Below are 23008 nucleotides of genomic sequence, written 5' to 3'. Positions count from 1 at the left end.
GTTTCTAAGACATCATAGTGCATTGTCATCAAACCATTCAGCTAAATGTGTATGTATATTTGTATTTTTTTTAATGTAGTTATACATGATTTTTTGAAGACTCGGTACTAATTGCAAAACATGCTCTCCAGGAAGAAAAACTGCAGAATCAGATCCCCAGTTCTTTAAAACCATCCCCATTTTTCCACTGGGCTGTGAGCTGGTTCTTCAAAAATATATATGCAAAATAGTGTAGGTGATCACTAAATTAATGTGTTGTGGTCCAATATATCCCTCAACACCTTTTCATGCTTGATTTATTCTTAGAATAAAAGCAAAAATGTTCTCAAAGTAACTGTGGAAACAGGACCGTTAATTAGAATCTTTTAGGCTCAAAACAAGAGGATCACATATCAAAAGGATCACATATCAACATGTGAAACTTGTAGCATGCCTGCAGAAATACTTTAATGAGGGCCCTGATAAGTTATGCCAGGAGTAATTAAAACTGGGCATGCTCCATACTGATTTACAGCATACATTGTTATTTAATTGAGTACTGTCTTATAAAATATGTTAACATTTTTGTAACTAAAATGGGTTCTGAAATGCCAGCTTTGGACCCAGACTTTACATGCTATCAGTGCTTGGATCCATTTGTTGTGACATGTTCATCGCTATTTTTAACTTAGATAATAAGAATTTAATCTTATTTGTTACAAACTCCCTCATACTGAAGGCATTCAAAAAGCTTTATAGCACATAATAAATAACGCTGGTCAGTAGCTTACAAGCACTGTATTTCTTCCTCTCCAGAATGCTACCAGATATGTCAAAATTCCTATTTTGGGTTGCATGAAAGTGAAATATAAATAAAGCCATGAAACTACAGAAGAAACACTAAAGATTGTATTTTCAGTAGTGCTACTAAAACAAAATGGAAGCATTTTGTGCTGAAAGGCTACTTAAATAAAAATTTTAAATATAAAGTTTTGGGGGGGTTGTTTTGTTTTAATATTTATATGACAAGTAGAAATTAAAGTACATCTACTGTTTACTTCCCACATGTGATTCAAAGGCAGGGTATGAACTACTGAAAACAAATCTACAAAATAAAAAGACACCAAGTTAACTAGACCATATTTACTTCTATTGTGCAACCATTTTACTTCACAGCATCTCTGTGACTTTCTTTTGTGTGGACAAGATAGGGTGAGGTAGAAATGGGTAACATTCTTTTCTAATTTGCTTGTCCCTAAAACTGGTTTGATGTCACTGAGCAGGGAATAAGGGAGGCAACTGAGTGACTCGCGATCTCCAAGTTCAGTGCAAGTACATACAGCTAAGAGGCAATAGTCCTTTTGCAGTATAATGTATTGAATGATTATGCAAGTAAGTGGAATCTACTGACAAATGCGTACTACATATCTAAAGGAATTTTCATGACTGTATCAAGAAGTTCCTCATTCACAAACTGGCATGGCTCTACAAGTAAAGATGCTTAAAAGGATACCTGTCGTTCTTGTGTACTGTGTTCCAGTTTAGGTTCTCTGTAGCTGTTTTACTTTGTTCTGCTTTTGCTCCCAGCTCTTACTTTTGATAGGCATACCACAAAAGCCCCATCCCTAGTCTCTCATGTATTTTTTATTCTTGTAGTTATAACTTTGTCAACTGTCTTCCTTATTAGCCGAGATGCCCAGACAGTTTCCAAAGCTGAACATCTCTGAGGTTGATGAGCATGTGAGACTTCTAGCAGAGAAGGTATTTGCTAAAGTTCTCCGAGAAGAAGACAGCAAAGATGCCTTGTCACTATTCACTGTGCCTGAAGACTGCCCTATTGGGCAGAAAGAGGCCAAGGAAAGGGAACTGCAGAAGGAACTGGCAGAACAACAGTCTGTGGAATCAGCCAAAAGGTTTGTTCATTAGTTGTTTACTTAATGGAAAATTGTTTTTTAAAAGTTTGAGTTAATACTGAAATATCTTGCAAATAACATTCTATCTCCTACTACTCCAGGAAAAAAGTCAACAGTAGGTACCAAGTGCACCTGTGTGATGTCCTTCTATACTATGCATAAGCTGTAGGGATGGGCCCAAGGAGCTTGGATTGGGGATGTTGTCTCTGCTGAGTTTCCAGCAATAGCATAGATAGTGCTTATGCAAGTTTAACAAGCAGTAGAGCTGGGTAGAAGTGAACAGAACTCTAAGACTCTTTAATGTAAAAGTCAGAAGAAGAAACACTGTTGTGCCCCCCCCCCCCTTTTCTCTTTATTCTAGTTTCATTCAGAGAAATGGAAAATTTTAACACAGCAAAAATGAGAACAGTATGGTATTTATTTTAGTCCCTATGAAAAAAAAAAGATGAAAGCAAAGACTTGACATTTAACATCAAGGGAGAAGGTGAACAGTGGTATTGGCATAATGAGATTATTCACAGGTTTCTTTCCTTCACAGAGAGAAAATTTAACTACTGTCAGCCATGAAAGTGCACATTCTGAGTTTTGTAAAGATGATTAAAAAAACCAGTACACTCCACCTTTGCTTTACTCATGAAACTAAATTTGATTTGGTTTATGATTTTCTTTTATGAGAGAGGTAGCCTTACTCTGGTGTCAGGCTGTTCCAGTATCTTAATTTCAGTGGACTGGCTAGACTGTTTCCTAAAGTGATGGGAGCTCAGCAGCAGTCTGTCACCAAATGCTGTGGATGTGTACAGACTTCAAAAAGCAGGAAAGCAAGAAGCTTTTGAGAGCAATAGCTAAGGTCAGTACCTGGTTAGCTCTAGACAATGAGTTGGGCAATGCTGGCATCATGTCCCTGGAACAGAAGGGAGACGGGTGATTTTTTAATTAAAGTATGACACACTGATGATACAGGCTGAGACTTCCGGTTTTGAATTGTGCCAGTGCAAGGGTTTCCCATTTGGCATGTTCATAGACCTAAACAAGCACAGAAGGGAAAGCTAGGTGCTTTCATTCAAACTACTGTTTGATGTATCTTTTCCCACTAAACTATTAAGTTTCACTTTTAATTTGGGAAATAATCTTTTATGTTCTGCCAAACTGTACCTTTACACTAGATATATTGCAATCACTTCACTGAAAAACACAGCCTTCTTTTTTAGCTGATTTGTCTCTCACAGTTCTGCTGTCAGAAAGGGCAAATAAAAGGGGGGTTAGCCCTGAGAAGAGGAATGGACTTGCATAACAAAGTCATGCTATGTTATTACTGTGCCAACCAGTCCTGGCTTTTTGCTGATATCTCATCAGATGCTGCCTAAGGACTAACTGTGTCCTCATCCTTTTTCTTACAAGTTTAACTGACTGAAAATACATGAAATTTTGACACTAGTCTTGTGTGACAATTAGATGAGATTTTAAATCCTGGGAAGAAGCATTTGTAATAGCACAATAACTGAAAACAATGTATATAATGTTCCCTTTTTTCTGCCTGATGCTTCATGAAATCTGATGTTATCAGTCTCTGTGAATCAAGTCCTATTAAAGTAAGCACGGTGATGACATTTTCCTTCTGTACAGTGACTTACTGAAACTAAACTTGTAAGAAATGAAACAAAACCAATCTTAGGGCATCTTACAGTGATTATAAATAAATTATGGCATATTGTATTTGTGGAGGGTGAATGCAGTTCTGTGTAGCATGTGATGTGTGAAATGTCAACAGAATAATAGCTAAAATGACAAATGTTTTGTGGCTAGTGTTTTTCCTGTGGCACGAGAAGTTTCATTTGTAAAATTTCTTAAGGGGTGATTTATTTTTTCCACTACATTTAATACTTTATGCTATAGCTTATTTTATGCTTTATACCATGAATTCATAGGAAGAAAAGTTTCAAGATGATTAGATCCCAGTCTTTGTCATTACAAATTCCATCTCAGGAATGGAAGTCACCGTCAGCCAATCCTGTCCTGTCTCCTGCAACACCAGTTCTTCCAAGTGCTTTTTTGCCAGTCCAAGTGCCATATGATGTTCCCGAGTTTCAGAGGGTTTCTATTAGTGGGGACTACTGTGCAGGGGTAAGAAACTTTGGTTTCCTTTTTTTTTTTTTTTTTTCCCTTTTACCCCCTTTCTGTATCTGGGGGTGGTGAGAAAATCCAACCAGAAGCAACTAATGCATATAAAGTATGAAATGCCAGTATATTAAGGCTTCCTGAAACAAAGTGTAAACTGCTTTGTGAGCACATTGATTTGTAAAACAGTTAGTCAAGGTGAGGTAATTTTAGACTTTTTATAATAAAAATTACATTGAATAGATGAAAACACACTCAGGCATTAAATAAATGAGTAACATGGAAAAAAATAAAAGGTGTATTTTGCACATTGTATTTGGACCTTGTTTCAGTCATTGGCTTCCTGACATGTTGGGTAGGATCTTTATGGTCAAGCCACACACACACACACATTTCTGGCAATTCAGTCTCCTTGTTACCGGTGAGGATTCAGTTTGAGGCTAAAACTGTGGGTTTATTTTTGTCAGTATTTATTCAGGCTTTCCTTTCAGGTTACAGTTGATGATTATGAACAAGCTGCCAAGAGCCTGGTGAAAGCACTTCTCATTCGAGAGAAGTATTCACGTCTTGCCTACCACCGCTTCCCGAGAATAACATCTCAGTACTTGTGTAGCATGCAAAATGAAAAATGGAAGGTTGAAGATGAAGTGTATCCAGGTGAATATCCTTGTTCTTCTTTTTAAAATACAAAGTTAAACCCATAAACTGCTGTAGTAAAGGTAAGTTAGATTTTTTTTTTTGTGATGATCTCTTCTTATGTCTTTTCCATTGAAATTTATTCTGTTAGTAAGTGGTGAAAAATCACTTGTAGACCTAAGTTATAAATCCTGTGTCTAATCTGAAACTTCAAAGCTGTCAAAAGTAAGATGAAATGAAAGATATCACAAGCTCATCTATATTATATAAATTGCAGGACAATACAGATAGGCCAATTAGCAAGCCCTGAATCAGTAATTTCATAGGCATAGTACACTTACTTGGTCAAGACTGGAAGTTGTATAGTCATACTTTGTTGGACATTCTGCCTGGGTCAGTAAACTGATCTCTCAGCAAGGCTTATTAGGTTGAATATATTCCCCACTATATGTGTCACAAATTATATTTGTCGTTTAGATGGGTCGTGTCTTGAAAACTTTGTTATGTAAAACTGCACTGCTAGTTTTTGGATTAGCTTGTGAGAGGCAATCTCTAGTCTGCACAGATGTGGTACTGTGTTCATATCCATATTGTTGGCCACGAAGTGACATTTTAAATCAATGACCATGTAGCATAGTGGTTGAAAGAGGGTGAATTAACATGTTTTCAAGCCTTCCTTAGACAGCAAAAATGTAAAGACGACAGTATATTGAACATTTCATAGAATCATAGAATCAGTCAGGGTTGGAAGGGACCACAAGGATCATCTAGTTCCAACCCCCCTGCCATGGGCAGGGACACCTCACACCAGATCAGGCTGGCCAGAGCCTCATCCAGCCTGGCTGCAAACACCTCCAGGGATGGGGCCTCAACCACCTCCCTGGACAACCCATTCCAGGCTCTCACCACTCTCATGGTGAAGAACTTCTTCCTCACGTCCAGTCTGAATCTCCCCACTTCCACCTTTGTTCCATTCCCCCCAGTCCTATCACTGCCTGATAGCCTAAAAACTCCCTCCCCAGCTTTCTTGTAGGCCCCCTTCAGATACTGGAAGGCCACAAGAAGGTCACCTCAGAGCCTTCTTTTCTCCAGACTGAACAGCCCCAACTCTTTCAGTCTGTCCTCATAGGAGAGGTGCTCCAGCCCTCTGATCATCCTGGTGGCCCTTCTCTGGACACCTTCTAGCACCTCCAGATCCCTCTTGTAAGGACTCCAGAACTAGACACAGTACTCCAGGTGGGGTCTCACCAGAGCTGAGCAGAAGGGGAGAATCACCTCCCTTGACCTGCTGGCCACACTTCTCCTGATGCAGCCCAGGATCTGGTTGGCTTTCTGGGCTGCAAGTGCACATTGACAGCTCATGTTGAGCTTCTCTTCTCCTCCACCAGCACCCCCAAGTCCCTCTCCTCAGGGCTGCTTTCCAGCCAGTCACTGCCCAGCCTGTATTTGTGCTTGGGATTGCCTCGACCCAGATGTAGGACCTTGCACTTGGTCTTGTTGAATCTCCTGAGGTTGGCTTGTGCCCAGCTCTCCAGCCTGTGCAGGTCCCTCTGGATGGATCCCTTCCCTCCAGCTGTCTGCTGCACCACACAGCTTGGTGTCATCAGCAAACTTGCTGAGGGTGCACTCAATGCCACTGTCCATGTCACCAACAAAGATGTTAAACAAGACTGGTCCCAGGTCTGAGCCCTGAGGGACTCGGCTTGTCCCTGGCCTCCACTGGGACATGGAGCCATTGACAGCCACTCTTTGGGTGCAGCCATCAAGCCACTTCTTTATCCATCTCGTGGTCCACTCATCAAACCCATGTGTCACCAGTTTGGAGACCAGGATGTGGTGTGGGACAGTGTGGAAGGCTTTGCTCAGGTCCAGGTAAATGACATCAGTTGCTCTCCCCTCATCTATTAATGTTGTCACCTGTTGATAGAAGGCCACCAGGTTTGTCAGGCAGGATTTGCCCTTGGTGAAGCCATGCTGACTGTACCCAGTCACCTCCTCACTATTCTTCTGTCTCAGTAGTGCCTCCAGGAGGATCTGCGCCATGATCTTACTGGGCTCCATGATTTTACCATGATCTTTGTCAGGAAAGATATTTTTAGAGCAGCTGCCAGGGAGCTATTTGCAACCTATTACTAGGTTAATAACTGTTTTACAATTATGATTTTAAACTTACAACATAAACAGTAAAATCTTACTGCACAATATCTTCAGAATCAACCAGGTTGGAAGAGACCACCATGATCATCAAGTCCAACCGATCACCCAACCCTATCTAATCAACTAAACCATGGCACCAAGTGCCTCATCCAGTCTTTTCTTAAACACCAAGTGCCTCATCCAGTCTTTTCTTAAACACCTCCAGGGATGCTGACCTTGCTGGGGAGCCCATTCCAATGGGCGATAACTCTTTCTGTGAGCAACATTTTTCTAAGATTAAGCCTAAACTTCCCCTTGCACAGCTTGAGACTGTGTCCTCTTATTCTGTTGCCTGGGAGAAGAGACCAGTCCCCACCTGGCTAAAAGACTTAGGGATAAGAATGGCAACAGTTTATAACATACATTCAGATGCTCTAGGTGAATAAAAGGACTGGTTAACTACTTTGCTGTCTTGGCTTAATTGAACAGGTAAAAGAACAAATCTCGGTAAGACTGTGCTGTTCAGTTGACATAAATGTAGTTGAGTTATTTTATGCTACTTGCATACTGTAAAAGAAGTGACAACCATTCAAATCGTGTTTGAGTGTTCACATAAGCTGAACCTCACAGAAGTATGTGTGTTTACCTGATTCACAGAAAAAATATTGTAATTTTGTAAAGGGATTAAAAAACTTTACTGAACAAATCTCAACTGTGCTTCTGGTACTTTCATATTTCTATCATGATCAGAAGGTCAAAGGGAAAACTAGAACTGTGTTTTACTATCTCTGGCTTCTGCACTTAGGTATTTTATTTCAAAACAAATAAAAAGCAACACCCCTTCCCCCTAAACCACCAAAAAACATCAAATGCAAATCACAAACAAAAACAACAAATGAAAAAACATCAATCAAAACATAATAAAACCAAGCAAGCAAACCCCCAGAAAACCTGCAAACCAATCAGAGCCTTGGTCAGAGTGAAAGGCACTAAGTTTTTTATTATTTCCTGCTCTTGCATGAATCAAGTATATTCAGTAATGGTTGAAACAAAAGAGGAAACAATCCTAGTGCGTATGCACTAGTCCAGCTCATTGGGTTGTGGGAAAGGCAGAAGTGAAGTAGTAAGGCACAGCCTGTTCTTTCCTGATGATTTAATATGGGAACAACAGCATTACTCTGTGCTTAAGTACAACCTTCCAAAATTACTACAGTGAGTCAGAAGGTGAAAAGAAAATAATGAAAGTGTGTAATATGTCAACAACTGTTTCATTGTTCAAAAATTTCAACTGTACTTTCAACCCTCCTAATTTAAATACTTCTGGAAACTTATTTTTTGAATTGTGCCATCGTACATTAATAAAGGATAGTATTAAATCTATTTATAGATTGTTTCAGAGAACTCTAATAATATTTGAATTAAGGTAGACCTTCAGCTGAGAGAGGAAACGCAATTAAAGCCGGGCAGCATAAAGCTGTGTTGTAACATCAGATCTTTTATGGTAACTGAAAATATGATTTTACTGAGAGTATGAAGATGTTAGAAATGAAACACAGAAGCAGAAAGTCCTTTTTGCAATTATCTTGTCTCTTGCATAAGCTATTTCTTCTAAATGTAATGTAAATTTATTTCCAGATTTCCATCCGCCCCCAGAAGAAAATGAAGATCCCTACAATCTCAATGATGCTCCAGACAATTTGGATTATATTATCAAGATAAAAGGTGGCGTTCCTTTTGTTTATGATAACAAAGAAATGATGGAACTCAATGAGCCTCACAGTCTGCCATATCCTGACCTGGAGACCTATACCCTTGACCTGAGCCACGTTCTTGCTCTAATTGCAGATGGTCCAACGTATGTTTCTTTCTTATCTGCCCTTTAAGGCTGCTGATTACCTTTTACCTTTAGTTTAATACTTCTATTTTTTGTGATATTTAATTCCTCAGCATACTCATTCTGCAGTTATGTTTTGTTTTGCCGTTCTCAAACATTTTAATGCGTCATGGAAAGATTTAAAGGGAACACCCCCTAATCACCACCACCACCCCACCCCAGCTATATTTAATTTCTTTATAGTTTCTTTGCATGAACCACAGCAAAATGAGAAGCAGTTAACTGAAAAGCAAAAAATTAGTCAGATGTTCCCTTTCCAAAACTGACCCAAACTTCTTGAGGCATAGGAATTGAATCTTGAGTCTCGTCTTTTTTAATTTTTTTAATTTTATTTTTCCCAGAACCATCAAACTCCTGGGAAGTCTCTAAAAACCAGAAATACAGCAATTCTGGCTTTCCCAGAACCATCAAACTCCTGGGAAGTCTCTAAAAACCAGAAATACAGCAATTCTGGCATGGTCACGGACACACTCATGACAAAGCAATGTCCTTGCCCAGTGCATAATGAAAACATGTGCATCCAATTTTTAAATTTACTTCCCAGCTGAGGACTAGAATCATCAAGGTTTCTCATGTCTTAAACAGCAGGAAAGGAAATTATTCCACCCTGGGATGGAACAAAGCAGAAATCTGGACAGTTGTTCTGAACTCTCTGCAATGTCTGTCAGCACTGCATTCCTAGTTGTTCTGCCTTGGAGAGATAACTTCCAGTATGACAAGTTAGTCACACCTGATGCATTATTTCTCCTTTAAGTATGTGTCTGATACCTGCAGCATAATCTGTCTCCTTGCACATTGATAGTGGCAAAGCAGATGTGTTGAACAGAAATGTCCCGTTCCCTCAACACATTTTGAAGTGCAAAGCCTGTGCTTCTACCAGAGCTACCAGCACTCCTGCTCCAAATCAAAGCTAGCTTGACTATGCTTGTTTACACTATGCAATGGGTAAATGCATTTCAATTTCAGTGTGTTATATTCCAAGAGAGAGATTAAGAAGATTAAAAGGCATGGAAGAAAAACATGAAATTCATACTGAAGACCCTTCTTTTTCAGAGCTTCTGTAAAAGTCTTTATCGGGAAGCGCTAAGAAAGAAGGGCCTTCGTGGGACATGTTGGAATGCACCTTTGCAAACCTAGTAGGAATCATCTGCTCCTTTCACTTCTTCATATTAAGCTTTTGCAGGCAGATTCACACTCCGATAAATACCAAAACGAAAAAGTCCTTTCAGTGATCCTGTTGCATAAGGTCATCATGCTCATTTACGTCTATCAAATGTGGGCTCACTTGGAGAACAAGAATCCGTTGTTCTTTAATCTTTGCTGTTCTTAAACTGGTGAAATGTCACCCCTACTTTTCAGTCTTCAAGGCTCTCGAATAATAGTATAATCCAACAAAGACTTCCTGAAGGGGGCAAATGGGTCTTGATTAGTATCAGGTACAGTGAGACCATGTTTGAATCAGACTTTCAAATCCATAATGGGATTTGTGTCCCGTTGAGGAGGGATTGTCAACAATAAAGCAGAAAAAAGAAGGCTATTACATGAATAGTGTTACAAAAATATTGTAGATGCAGTAGGAATTGACAGATGGTGAAGAGAAAAACCATGTCATTGGCTAAAAATAGAATGAAAAACATAACAGGAGATGAAAGTTAAGACAGGAGTAGGCAAGCAGGAACAAAACCTCATGATTTGTCTAAGAAAAGCACAATAAATTATTTTGGAAAAAAGTATTTGTGCACGAAAGTGGAGTTTAAGGCATAAAACCCCCAAATATATTTGATCTTATTTTGGTTTCTTAAATTCACATTGAAACAGCAAATAAACTTTGGGGAAAATATTTTTTTTCCCCATAATGAGTAAATCTGGATTACAGGTTATTTCTGTTAATGTGTGAGGTAATCTGCTCTATTGGAAGCATAGCTTCAGAGCAGTAGCAAGTTTTATGGTTTCTCTGGTCATCATTACTGTACTTGAACAACTTAAAGGACATAATACAGTTATGTAGACTTCTGTTTGAGGTTTCACTACTGGCTTTGCTTTGACATATTGGATATCAATTCATGTATTTGTTAACAAGTATAAGAACAACAGATTTGTATTGGTCTTAATTATTTTTACTGTGAAAACTTTTAAATTGTTTCTGAACTTGAAATATAAATAGTTTTAAGTCACAGGTTTTTTTTTTTTTTCAGAAAAACATATTGTCATCGGAGGCTTAACTTTTTAGAATCTAAATTTAGTTTACATGAGATGTTAAATGAAATGTCAGAATTTAAAGAATTAAAGAGTAATCCTCATCGAGACTTTTATAATGTGAGGAAGGTAAGTGTGAAAAGAAGTAAAGGCATAACGTTGTTTCTGGTAGGAGTTCCAACAATTTTGCTTTTCTTGTCTGAGGTGTGGATGGTATGCCTGAAGTGGCATGTGCATACCACTCAACTGAATTACATTCTTTTAAGCATATTAACATTTTTCTACATGGGAATGCTCCAGGAAAGTTAATTTGAATGTGTTTTAAATGGATTATGCTAAACTCATCTGTTTACTTATTCAGAATCAAAAGGACTTAATTGTATGTAGATTGCTTTAAAGGAGTGAAACAGAGTTAATTAAGTTCACTTGGATTAAGAATAAAAATATCCACATGGAGATTTAATTAATTTTAATTCACTTAAAGACAGTCAAGTGCAGTTTTCTCCTTTGATGTATGTAAGTCACACCAGGCTGTCTGTAGTAGGAACAGTTGTCTAGATTTTGGATAAAAATTTCACTTCATATTGAAAATAAGTGTTTAAATACATGCTAGAAGAAAAAAGGACCTCCTGCAGAAACTGAACTGAGGGTTAATGCTGCCATCACTATCAGGTAAAAATGTCTGTGAAATATTAAGTAAAAAGATTGTAATTTGACTTTTATCTGCCTATGAGATACACTGGGATGTAATTAGGAGACAGGTAGGGGAATCAAGGAGCTGATTTCATTTCCTGGCATATTCACACCCGAGGGAGCTGCATTCTCTTTGAAGTACAGAAGTAGCAGTGTTATGCTACATCATTTTTTCCCCTTTCATTAAGAGTAAGTCATTGGAGAGAGAATGCTTCTGTTTGAGAGGTGACGTTTCACAAAGCAGTAATTGTTGGTGGTGGTTTTAACCATTTCAGGTCCATTTTGCTTTTTTTTCTATATGCAACTGGAAGACGTTGACCTTATTTTGTAACCTCAGGGGTTTTAAGTCTTTCTCGTTGTGTTTTGGTTAGTGCTAGTACATCCAAAAATCATTTGGCTTTTCCCTATAGTGTCCAGTGTGCTGGTTACTGAATGTTTGCTACCACTGTGTTAATAAATTAAGTACAAAATCTGCTAAACAGAAGTGATTGCTGATGTATCCCTGTCTATCACAAAGCTAGAAGCAGATAGATTGTTAGGTAAATGGTAATGAATTTCACACTTTTATCTGTTAAGCATATGGATATGAGGATCTATTAGCTAATTCACTCAAGTAGGCCTCAAGTGGCAGAGACACAACTCCTAACTTGACAGGTTTTTTGTGTAACCCTGGACATGATATTTACTCCATGCCATGTTCAGATAAAACATTTCACTAACTGACAGAAACAAGGAACTGCAATGGATTTGTTTTTCATACCTGCTGGAGGCACCTAAGAAATTGCCCATACTTAAATCAGCAAACAACACCCCAGATTACATTAGTTGCTTCTTTAGATTGTGTTCTAATATAGGCTGCTCAAACAGCCATGAAAGCTGCTGAGCAGAAGAAAAGTATGTCTGTGGAAACCATTTGGTTCTCAGCAATTAAAAAAATCCCCAACCCTGAAAGACTACTCTCTCAGACCTTCTGTGAAGCTTGCACTTCCTTTAGTGTGTGAAGATACCTGAAAAAAAGGAAAAATGTCAGCATTATGAGTTGCTGCATTATAATTAAAATTGGGGAAAATAGTGACAAAATCTCTCATGTGGACATTTTGGAGTTCTGACGACCTAGGATGGTTCATGTGGTTGAAATAGAAAAATTAATTATGCTTTTAGAAATGGCTGAGAATTCCCTGTCAGGTTCTTTTCGTCAGAGAGGATGGTTGTAACTACAGCCTATGACTAGAAAGGCATCATTGATTCATGGATGAAATAAAAGGATATTAAAGGATTGGATTGTTCTTTAAGGAACTATTGAATTTAATCTGAACCCAGATTCTGTGACTGGCATTTATAATGTATTAACATGTTGGGTATGTTCTTATTTACATAGGAAACTATTAATTGAGGGCTATTTTATATGTAGTTCTGCTTCTTGAATAATTCCTCCAAACTCAAAATCTCAGGGTTCTGAAGCATTTTGACTTGCTTAGGCACTAATCTGTTTGGTATTTAAGGAATATTTTAGGTTTTAGTCATTATTGTCAGTGACATAGATATTTTGATAATTTAAGTTCATCTATATGGATGATAAGCACGATTAACGTTTTGATTTCAGGTTGATACTCATATCCATGCTGCTGCTTGCATGAACCAGAAACACTTACTGAGGTTTATTAAGCACACGTATCAAACAGAGCCTGACAGGATCGTTGCAGAGAAAAAAGGCAAGAAGATTACTTTAAAGCAAGTTTTTGAAAGCCTTCATATGGATCCTTATGACCTCACTGTAGACTCTTTAGATGTCCATGCAGTAAGTCTATTAAAATTGATAAAATAAACAAGGAAAAGCTATGTTTTCTAAATGTAAAATTCTGGTTTCTGTAGTTTTTGCATGCTACCTTATTAAATCAGGATTTGACCTCATGCATTACTTGGCATGTTTGAAGTAAGTTCGCATTGACTTTTCTGTGCTTTTTATTGCTAGGCAATTTAATTTATAAACTATTGTGTATGCTTAAACCCACGGTTGTTTGATTTTTGTCTTCTTCAGGGTCGTCAAACATTTCATCGATTTGACAAATTCAATTCCAAGTACAATCCGGTTGGTGCCAGTGAGCTGAGGGACTTGTATTTGAAAACTGAGAACTACATCGGTGGTGAATATTTTGCACGTATGGTCAAGGTAAATAAGTTTCAAGCTTTCCCCACTGTAGAGAAACGAATGTTTATAAAAAATCTGTGGTCATAATTGTATCTGGAGCTAACACTGTGGGTAAGTGATTCCAACTATTGTGCTTACTTTAGCAATTAATTGAAGAAGAGCCTCTGCTAATTCAGCCACTGTTGCTTTCTAAATAGTTTTATGATTTAGAAACTCATACATGTAACCCATGTGTGAGTTTAAATAGCGTTGTGTGTGGTTTCAAATGAATGGAGAGCAGCCAAAGGTCAATTCACTGGCATAATACTTTGTTAGGATGTAGTTGGTTAGTGGTAGCTGCCAGGGAAGGAGGAACTAGGGAAACACCTCTGCTTAAATCTGTTTCTGCACAAGCTTCAAATTCATTTTTTTACAACAAAAGAATTAGTAGTTTCCTCTTAGATATATAGAAGTGCTTGTCTAAAATTAATAGCCTTAACATTACTTACTACCATGTGTTCTGGGTAAGATTCTCCCTCAGTCTGCATATTTTATGTAGTCATTTACTATAGTTTAAATACTTTGGATTCAACAGTTCTGAGCATATGTCTACCAATGTAATAACTGCACAAGAATTTGTCCTCTAAATCTAGGTGTTAGAGTTAGTTATATTCAAATGATAATTGAGATAGGTTGCTGGTGGGATATTTAAATGCTTAAAATTAATGGATTAATAGACAAAAGATTCCCTTTATCTTTCAAAAGTGGCAATACAGCAATGTCTGGTCTGAGGAAAATACAATGACAAATATATTACTAGCTGTAAATGATCTTCAGTGTCCATATTAAAGCAAATATATTTATTACTCAATAGGAAGTAGCCCGTGAACTAGAAGAAAGTAAGTACCAGTATACAGAACCTCGCTTATCCATTTATGGACGGTCTCCAGATGAATGGCTGAACTTGGCAAAATGGTTCATTAAGCATAAAGTTTATTCCCCTAATATGCGCTGGATAATTCAGGTTCCCAGAATCTAGTAAGTAATCAGGAGCTCTTGGTAATTTAAAAAGTTTAAAATCATACCAGTGGTTTAATTTCTGATATATTTTAGATGGTTTATGAGCTGTCATGTAGCTCTAATTATAAGCAGTGCCCTGGGAAATTTATTCTTGACCATTGTTGCAGTTTCCCTGCCAGTCTGGGGTTGGAAGACAGGAGATAGGGTTTGAGTCTACTTTTTATGAAGCTATTTAAAACTATTGTGAATTATTTATTAGTCTGAAGATACTAAACCCTGAAATTACAGTGGGGTAAAATGAAGCTGCATTCAAAGGCAAGGTAAAATACAATTTATTAATGAGAATAAATCAACTTTTGTATTCCAAAAAGGAGTAGAAAATGCTCTGTAAAACTGTTATCCCCAAGCTTCCTCAAAATCAGTGACTAAATGACAGTGAACTAGAAAACGCAATCCAGATTGTTGATTCGCAAACCGAAGTTATTTTTTCTTAGTTTTTAAGCAGCCTGTGGGACTTTATTAAATGGCTCTTTGTTTCCAATGCTACATACCGTAACACAGTCTTACATGATAATTTTGTCAGCCTTAAGAGCTGAGCTTCATGTTTTGAAATTGCACAGCTGGAAGATGAGTAGGGAAAAGAGCTGTCATGGCTGGTTATAGCCCCAGTGTGTTTCTCATTGGGGAGACTGTCTCTCCTTTAATTCCTTTCGCAGCCATTTTTTGCATGGATAGTGGAGTCAACGCTTTCATTAAGTCCTACCTTTAAGGAAGTACTGTCACACTCTCAAGTACTGTCCCTCTTTTCTGGAAGACTCACTAAAGTAGAACATTTTACTCTAATTTGGTGCAGTTACAACTTCAAAAACAATTATTTCATGAGGGGTAATCCCTTATTTCCTCTATTAGTACTTGGATTGCTGTAAGGCAAAGGGTCACTGTCTTGAGACAATCTACCCTGGCACACTGTCTCTATTTTTGAAGCACTTGGGAGCTTCAGCAGAGCCTGGATGAAGCAGAATGCCAGGCAGTGCAGGAAACAGGGCACAGAGACAATCTCTACCCTAACATGAATCTTAAATTTCTGATACCTGGTGGAACTGAAGTTGTAGAACATACACAAATAATAACCCAAACAAACATGGAAGCAGAGGAAAAATATAGGCTGACTAAAGAATGGTCACAACTGTGTATATATTTTTCCCTTTCAGTGACATATTTAGATCAAAAAATATTCTGCCTAGTTTTGGGAAGATGTTGGAGAACATATTTGTACCGTTGTTTGAAGCAACAATCAATCCCAAAGACCACAAAGAATTGCACCTTTTCCTGAAATACGTAAGTATGCTTAGATTTTCTGTCTCTCAGGAAATTGATCCTCTCCTACTCATAAAATTTATTTGTCCACAGCTGTTTCCAGACACTAAAAAAGCTTCCTCCTCCATAGATCACTTGTATTGTTGTCAAGCCATGACATACGTTTTAATAAAAGCCTGGGTGGGGTCCTGTTGTAAATAGTTGCTGTTTATTTGTCCTCACAGTAATTATTTCTATAAAGATTGGCCCAAAAAAAGAAGTTCACATGTTCCTGTGTAGAGGGAACATCATAATCTAGGGATGTGTACTTTGATCTTGTTTCTGGGACTGGCCTCCAAAATGGAGGCAACTGAGGGGAAGCATTGCATAGATCCTCAGGAGAGTAGTGGGGATGTAGCTGCTGAGGTGTGATTAAAGGAGACAATTCTGAGTATGCCCCAGATAAGAACTCCGAGGCTTCCTGGGAGCCTCTGGCCTTCAACTGCTCTTCAAATAACAAAACAGATGAATGTAAAGGATTGAAATCTGGATCTTAAAGGCCTGTGTCCCCTACAGGAATTTGAAGGCTTTTGTGCACCTGGACCTCCTACTTGTCTCAGAATTTAAACAATGGGTGACACTTCCTTTGAGAACACGTTATTCCTGCTGTCTGCACAGCCGTAGGAGGGCAGAGCAGCAGGACTGCTAGCATGAGGGAAATGTGAAATGAGGACTAGGTGCTTTGTACAAGCACTCACATAGTCAGAGTATATAACATTAAAGTTTGCTTCTTGAAAGCACTTGATTTCTGTGAATCTCTTCTCCCACCAGGTGACTGGCTTTGACAGTGTTGATGATGAATCCAAACACAGTGGCCACATGTTCTCTGACAAGAGTCTTAACCCTGACCTCTGGACCAGTGAGAAGAATCCCCCATACAGCTATTATTTGTATTATATGTATGTGAACATCATGTTGCTGAACAACCTTAGGAAGTAAGTAGTCATTTTTCTTTCATGAGCTTCCAGAAAGAAGAATCAATAATCTTGGTCTAGGTCAGTGTTTAGATCATGTCTCTTTTGAAGCAAAGATTATCTTGAATTATTTCAGAGTCCAAGAGGAGTACATGAGTTTCTCTGAAAATGTTAACTGTGAAATGAATTCAAATGAATTACTCAGAATTTGTAAAGTCATCAGATTAATATTCTTGTTAGACTTTGATATGTTTTGTGAACACTGTACACTGAATACATCAAACAAAAGAAACCCCACAGAATGGACTTGTTGATCTTTGCTTGGGTTCATAGCAGATTTCCAAATATAATGTACCTGGTAGTAGCTTGTTATCTCCTGGTAAGTTAAGAGATACAACATTACGTCGTGAAATATTGGTTTAAGGGTGGCTGCTGTTGTTACTTGTAAACTGCACGTCTAGCTACCTTAATTTAGCATGCTTGTTGACTCATTCAGTTTTACTACTCTCGAAACCAACGTCTATGTAGGTAATGCAGAGAGTTATGACACTGAATGTGAGATCATGACTGTGAAAGCAGATTTTGTTAGGGGGCTCAGTAAAACTTGAAATTCAACTTGAGTTTACATTCCTGACTCACCGAATGATCTGCACAACTGACTCAAATTGAGCACAGTGAAGTTGTTCATTGACGTTATGGCATCACTTCCCTGGCATGGATTTGGTTCATTTTTTAGAAAAAGATTTTGAGATTTTCTTATAGGAGGTGCACAGGTTTGTCATTTTAATAGGTTTTATCCAAGCTAACATTCAAAAATATTATTCTCTCCCACAGCTACCTCAAGCATTTCTTTCTTTACCACCCTATATAATCGAAACTCGTAATAAAAACATCCACCTTAAATTACCCTGTACCTTCAATAAACAGTTGTTAGTTTCAGTTCCTTAATGGAAAGGACACAGTACAGCAGATATTGAAGTTATTCCGTCTCCCGATTTCCTTTCCTTTACGTTCTCTGTAGTCTACAATTTTTGTTTGAAAATTTCCCTAATCATTAAATATTCTTTGTGACACAATGCATCAAAGATTCCATGAAACCCTTTAGCCTGTTAACGTACAGAATATTTAGGCACCACAGCCAGTACATGACAAGAACATACTTTTGGTAGCATTAGCAAAGTCAGCAAGGATGGATTACATCTTCACATCTGTTTTCAGGAGAAACATTACTAAATACACATCTCATGGCTGCCTTACTCTAGCAGTCCTTGTCAAAATTCTTTGTTTTAAACATCTCCAAGTACTTATGGGACATCTGTCCACACTGAGCAACAGGGTTCATCAGAACCTAAAGCCCAGCATAATTTTTAATAAAAATAGTTCTAGAAATTATAGTATGAAATCTAGTGTAATAACTAACACACTTGATCATTCCTGTGCTGCCGAGAGTGTGTTTTTATGCTACACTTAACCTGGTGAGAAGGCAGGTTGTAATCAGACTAGGTAGTTAGCTAACTCTTGGCAATATGCTTCACCTCTTCCTTCATTTTGAATATGGGAATTATGCCACAGGTTGCATGTGTTCACTTAAATTTCCATCTGCCATTTCCCTCAACTGAAATCAGTTCAATAACTGTTCACACAGTATCTAAATAATTATTAAATGAGGTGTTACTGGGTAAAGAAAGAAGACACAAGTATGTCAGGTGGTGGAGGGGGCCTGGGTTAGAGGGACATGCCTCTTTTGACAGTAGCCCACAGATAGGCCTGATTAAATGTCATGTCAAACTGTAGGAGAATGTGTGACTTTTTTACTATTCCCATATTAATGATAATTATATATAAACTAGATGATGAACAGTGCAGTTTTTGTCAGTATAACTTGCTTTTAATCTCCTCAGGGAAAGAGGCATGTGTACTTTTCTGTTTCGACCTCACTGCGGAGAAGCTGGGTCTATCACACACCTTGTGTCAGCCTTTCTGACAGCAGACAACATTTCTCATGGATTGCTCTTGAAGAAGGTACTCTTGCTCACCTAATGTGATCACTGTTGGCTTAGACATCAGTCACTCATTCAAATAGCAGTCACCACATTGACTTTATCTGGGCAGCCTAAAATTAATTTTCTTAGCAAGGCACAAGTAACTCTTCAATTTGATCAGAAACCCCACCTGGAGTACTGTGTTCAGCTCTGGGGCTCCCAACATAAGAAAAACATGGACCTGTTTGAGTGAGCCCAGAGGAGGTGCACAAAGATGATCAAAGTTAAAAAGAGTAACTGGGATCACCTATTCAAGAAGATTAATATATAGCACAGCAATATTTTATACAATTTTTTTATGACAGGACAAACATTATTAACTGATAAGCCAGGAATGATAAAAACCATTACATAAGTCATCCCACAGCCACTGTTTTGTAATTAAAATAATTGGTCAGTGGGTGGCAGGCTTGCACTAAGTTTATTGTAAACTTTACCAAAGAGTTCTTTTGTAAGTTGGACTTTCTCTGTAATGCTTGAAACATTCTCTTTTTAAACATATCCAACAAAACCAAAAAATGTTACTTAAAACCCTGCCTGATGCTATGCTCAGAACCAGCAATTCCTAAAATTAGACCCAGACAGAGAAGTACTAAGACTATATTTGACTAAAGCATTCTTTTCTCTCTCTCCTGCTTAGCCTGGTGCAATAGCTTGGCACAGCAGATAACAATAATAAAGCCCCTTGTTACATTCACAGCTTGGCTAAGCTAAAAATAGTAATAAAGATGAGGTGACCACAGATTACTTACATTAGCTGCAACAGCAACACAGGACTTCTAAGAAATGAAAACTATTTCTGCTCCAAAAATTTACCTATTGGACTGCAGTTTTGAAAACAACAATTTGCTCAGCAGTTCTTACGTATCTGTGGCTTTCAGGTTTTGGGGGAAGGTATACAGTGTCCTTAACAGTCATACATACTTACTAATGTGCCATAATACTGGTCACCATATTTAGAAAAGAAGATGTCATATATGTTGAAGAATGTAACTTTAATAAAGATTAGTAACATGTAAATTCAGACTTCAGAGTATTTTCTGAAGAAGTAATTTTAGAGTCAACCTGTGTGTTTTTTATCCTAGTCCTCCCTCTGCAATGCTGTTTCCATTTTATCCAAGGGAAAACCTTTTTTTTCATTATCTCATAGTACTATTAAATACTGATTGTGTTTTGTTTTGCAGAGTCCTGTCCTCCAGTATCTTTATTATCTTGCACAAATACCCATTGCTATGTCTCCACTTAGTAACAACAGCCTGTTCCTGGAGTACTCAAAAAATCCATTACGGGAATTTCTACATAAGGGACTTCACGTCTCTCTCTCCACAGACGACCCTATGCAGTTCCATTATACAAAGGTGAGCCCTGCAGCAAGCACTCAGCTTTCTGTTTGGCAACAGTTCCGCACAGACCCAGAATGACCGGAAAGCTGGTTTATACCATTGTCTAGGATATAAAGTTTCATGTCTTTCAGTCACTTCATTCATTATTCTTCCTCATTTTCAGTCCACTACTCACTGTTAGGTTTCAGAAGGAAATGTCTGATTTCCTAATTATGTTTCTTTTGTACTCTTGCCTCTCCAGTGTTGGCTGTTGGAAGTATAGAATGAAGGATGAGGCTGAAGGGAGGTTTGAGCCTTCATAAACAATCCTCTAGAGAGCCAGGAAAGTCCAGTTTCCTTACTAACAAATCTGGGGAAGTACATTACAAACCCACAATGCGGAATCTCTGAAGATGATGTATGAGCTGTTGGCTCAGCAAACTGAAACATTCTTGCCCTTGAGTGGCCTGGCAGGACAGAAATGCCTGGTCACTGGTTTTGATGCTCAAATTACGTGGTATACACTGCCTTTGAGACATTCTGTGCCTTAAGAGTGGCCTGTACATTGCTCAATTGTGTTCTGAGGACAAGCTGAGCTCTGGTGTACTCCACCCAGGCTTGCTCCTGGACCATGACATGTGTCTTCTAGAAGTGACAAAGAGTTTCTGTGGGGGTTTTCTGCATGGATGTAATGCAGCACAAGTGGAGTTACACACAGTGTAGTAGATACTCAGTTGTGACAGTCCACTAGAGTCAGACCCAACCTCCTTGCGTGGAAGGTCAGAAGTGAGAAGCTGCCCTGCTATCTATGTAGGTATTCATTAAATATTTGTGACTAGATCCTCCAAAGTGTTTATTTACACTGGGATCTCATTTGAAATAAATTCCTAAAAAAAACTGGGCACAGGCTGCAATCTCTTACACTAGACACTCAGTGCCTATTAATTATTTAACAATCATTTTGGGAAATCTGGGAAAAAACCAAACTAAACCAACAATTCTGTTCATTAGTAGTTGTGATGTTAAAGTCTTAAACCTCTAATTTTTCACAGCTGTTTACAGAGTATATAGAAATTCCTTAATTACTAATGACTACATATCTCCATTTACATCTTATTTACATATAATTTAATACTAAACATCTTTGGTGATACAGGAAGCTCTTATGGAAGAATATGCTATTGCAGCCCAGGTGTGGAAACTAAGTACCTGTGACTTGTGTGAAATAGCAAGAAATAGTGTACTACAGAGTGGATTGTCAGATAAGGTAATTATGGCTGAACACAAATCTCTCTTCAGGGCAAGCAGAAACTGTCCATAGTATGAAAATTCCATATTATGTGATGTATTTGTGCACATCCCTATCCTCTTTTCCAGAAATATTCACAAACTATCTACTCTGCAATCTTACATTTTAAAAAAGAATTAGCATTAAATTTCTCCTCATTAGCTTTGTTTTGGAATTCCCAAAACATGTAGAAACACTAGGTGCCTGTTTATAGTCAGTTCTGCCTTCTGTCCCAAACCTTTAATTATTTAGGTAATATCCTTTTACTGTCTTGCACTGAGTAAAAACAAACTAGCTATTATAAGCAAGACCTGTTTTTCCTTGGTAGTACTACAGAAAATATTCTGGTTTAGACAGGCAGTCAGGCTAGACTAAATTCCCTTTTGACTTCAAAATTCTATACACCATGGCTTTCTCTGACTTATTTTAGAGCATCTGCTCTTACTTTCTCTTTCAAACATTCATCTCGAGGAGCTGGTGTTTCTAGCAATGTTTTGTAGTGGCAGCTACTCATTTTTCTCTTGTGCAAGGTTGACCTAACAAAAGAAATCTAAGCCTCTTTTTGAACTCACATCAAAGATGAAGTAGTGAAGACTGAGGACTAGCACAAAGGGCTTAGCAAATCAGAGTGAGCGCATTACTGAGCAATTTTATATATAAAACCTTGGCCTTAAAATCTCTAAAGCTGGTTAAGACTCTGTGGTGGGTTGAGGTAAAGTTCAGTGGCCAGCTGGTTGAAGCTCTTTACACTTGCACTGGAGTTGTTCAACTAACTAATACTTAATTATACAATAAATCAAAGTTGCTGAACTGACTTCTTTCTTTTCATGTTTAATCCCATTCACAGGAAAAGCAGAAATTCTTAGGGGTGAATTACTGTAAAGAAGGGCCTGAGGGAAATGACATTCGAAAGACAAATGTTGCACAGATCCGGATGGCCTTCAGGTATGAGACACTGTGCAATGAACTTAGCTTCCTGTCTGATGCTATGAAAACAGAAGAGATATCTACTTTGTCAAAGTAGTTAGCCTCAAAGAAATCAGAAGATTTCACTCCTAAGCAGGGTAAGTGGCTAATTAACACCAAGTTGTCTGTCTTTGATGCTACCAAGACAACTGAACAGTATCCAGAAAAACAGAGTTATCTATGGAAGGTAAACAGCATTTACTGCTCTCTCTTACTGCATTATTCTCATGCAGTAAATTTCAGTTTCTACAAACACAAGGCTTTGTAAGATTGCTGTAAATAAATGCAAACTCAGAATCATGTAATACTTGTGTCACACTGTCTCAGCTGTGTACTATATTGTAGCTTTGAAAACAATGGAGAATACTGATGGTGCATCTGTGAAACATCTGCAGATGCTGCCTGTACAC

General features: G+C 38.1%; 1 protein-coding gene across 1 annotated transcript; it reads left to right on the top strand.

Moving 5' to 3' along the window:
• Nucleotides 1–1668: 1668 nt before the first annotated feature.
• AMPD3 (adenosine monophosphate deaminase 3) lies at nucleotides 1669–22656 on the top strand. The gene is made up of 14 exons (XM_054390409.1): nucleotides 1669–1892; nucleotides 3818–4013; nucleotides 4499–4664; nucleotides 8415–8634; nucleotides 10869–10998; nucleotides 13166–13360; nucleotides 13601–13732; nucleotides 14565–14728; nucleotides 15922–16048; nucleotides 16838–17001; nucleotides 18882–19002; nucleotides 20207–20380; nucleotides 21501–21611; nucleotides 22480–22656. Exons 1-14 carry the CDS (start codon nucleotides 1672–1674, stop codon nucleotides 22654–22656), a joined length of 2298 nt encoding a protein of 765 aa, XP_054246384.1. The 5' UTR covers nucleotides 1669–1671.
• The last annotated feature ends 352 nt before the right edge of the window (nucleotides 22657–23008 follow it).

The sequence above is a fragment of the Indicator indicator genome, chromosome 21 (assembly GCF_027791375.1).
Source record: "Indicator indicator isolate 239-I01 chromosome 21, UM_Iind_1.1, whole genome shotgun sequence".
Lineage (NCBI taxonomy): Eukaryota > Metazoa > Chordata > Aves > Piciformes > Indicatoridae > Indicator > Indicator indicator.
This window is presented reverse-complemented; position numbering and strand designations above follow the sequence as displayed.

Excerpts from the sequence above, each read along its gene's own strand:
- AMPD3 (XM_054390409.1), top strand. The coding sequence starts at position 1,672 with ATGCCCAGACAGTTTCCAAAGCTGAACATCTCTGAGGTTGATGAGCAT. Across the intron at positions 16,049-16,837 it reads TGCACCTTTTCCTGAAATAC|GTGACTGGCTTTGACAGTGT; the intron begins GTAAGTATGCTT and ends TTCTCCCACCAG. Across the intron at positions 20,381-21,500 it reads TGCAGTTCCATTATACAAAG|GAAGCTCTTATGGAAGAATA; the intron begins GTGAGCCCTGCA and ends TTGGTGATACAG.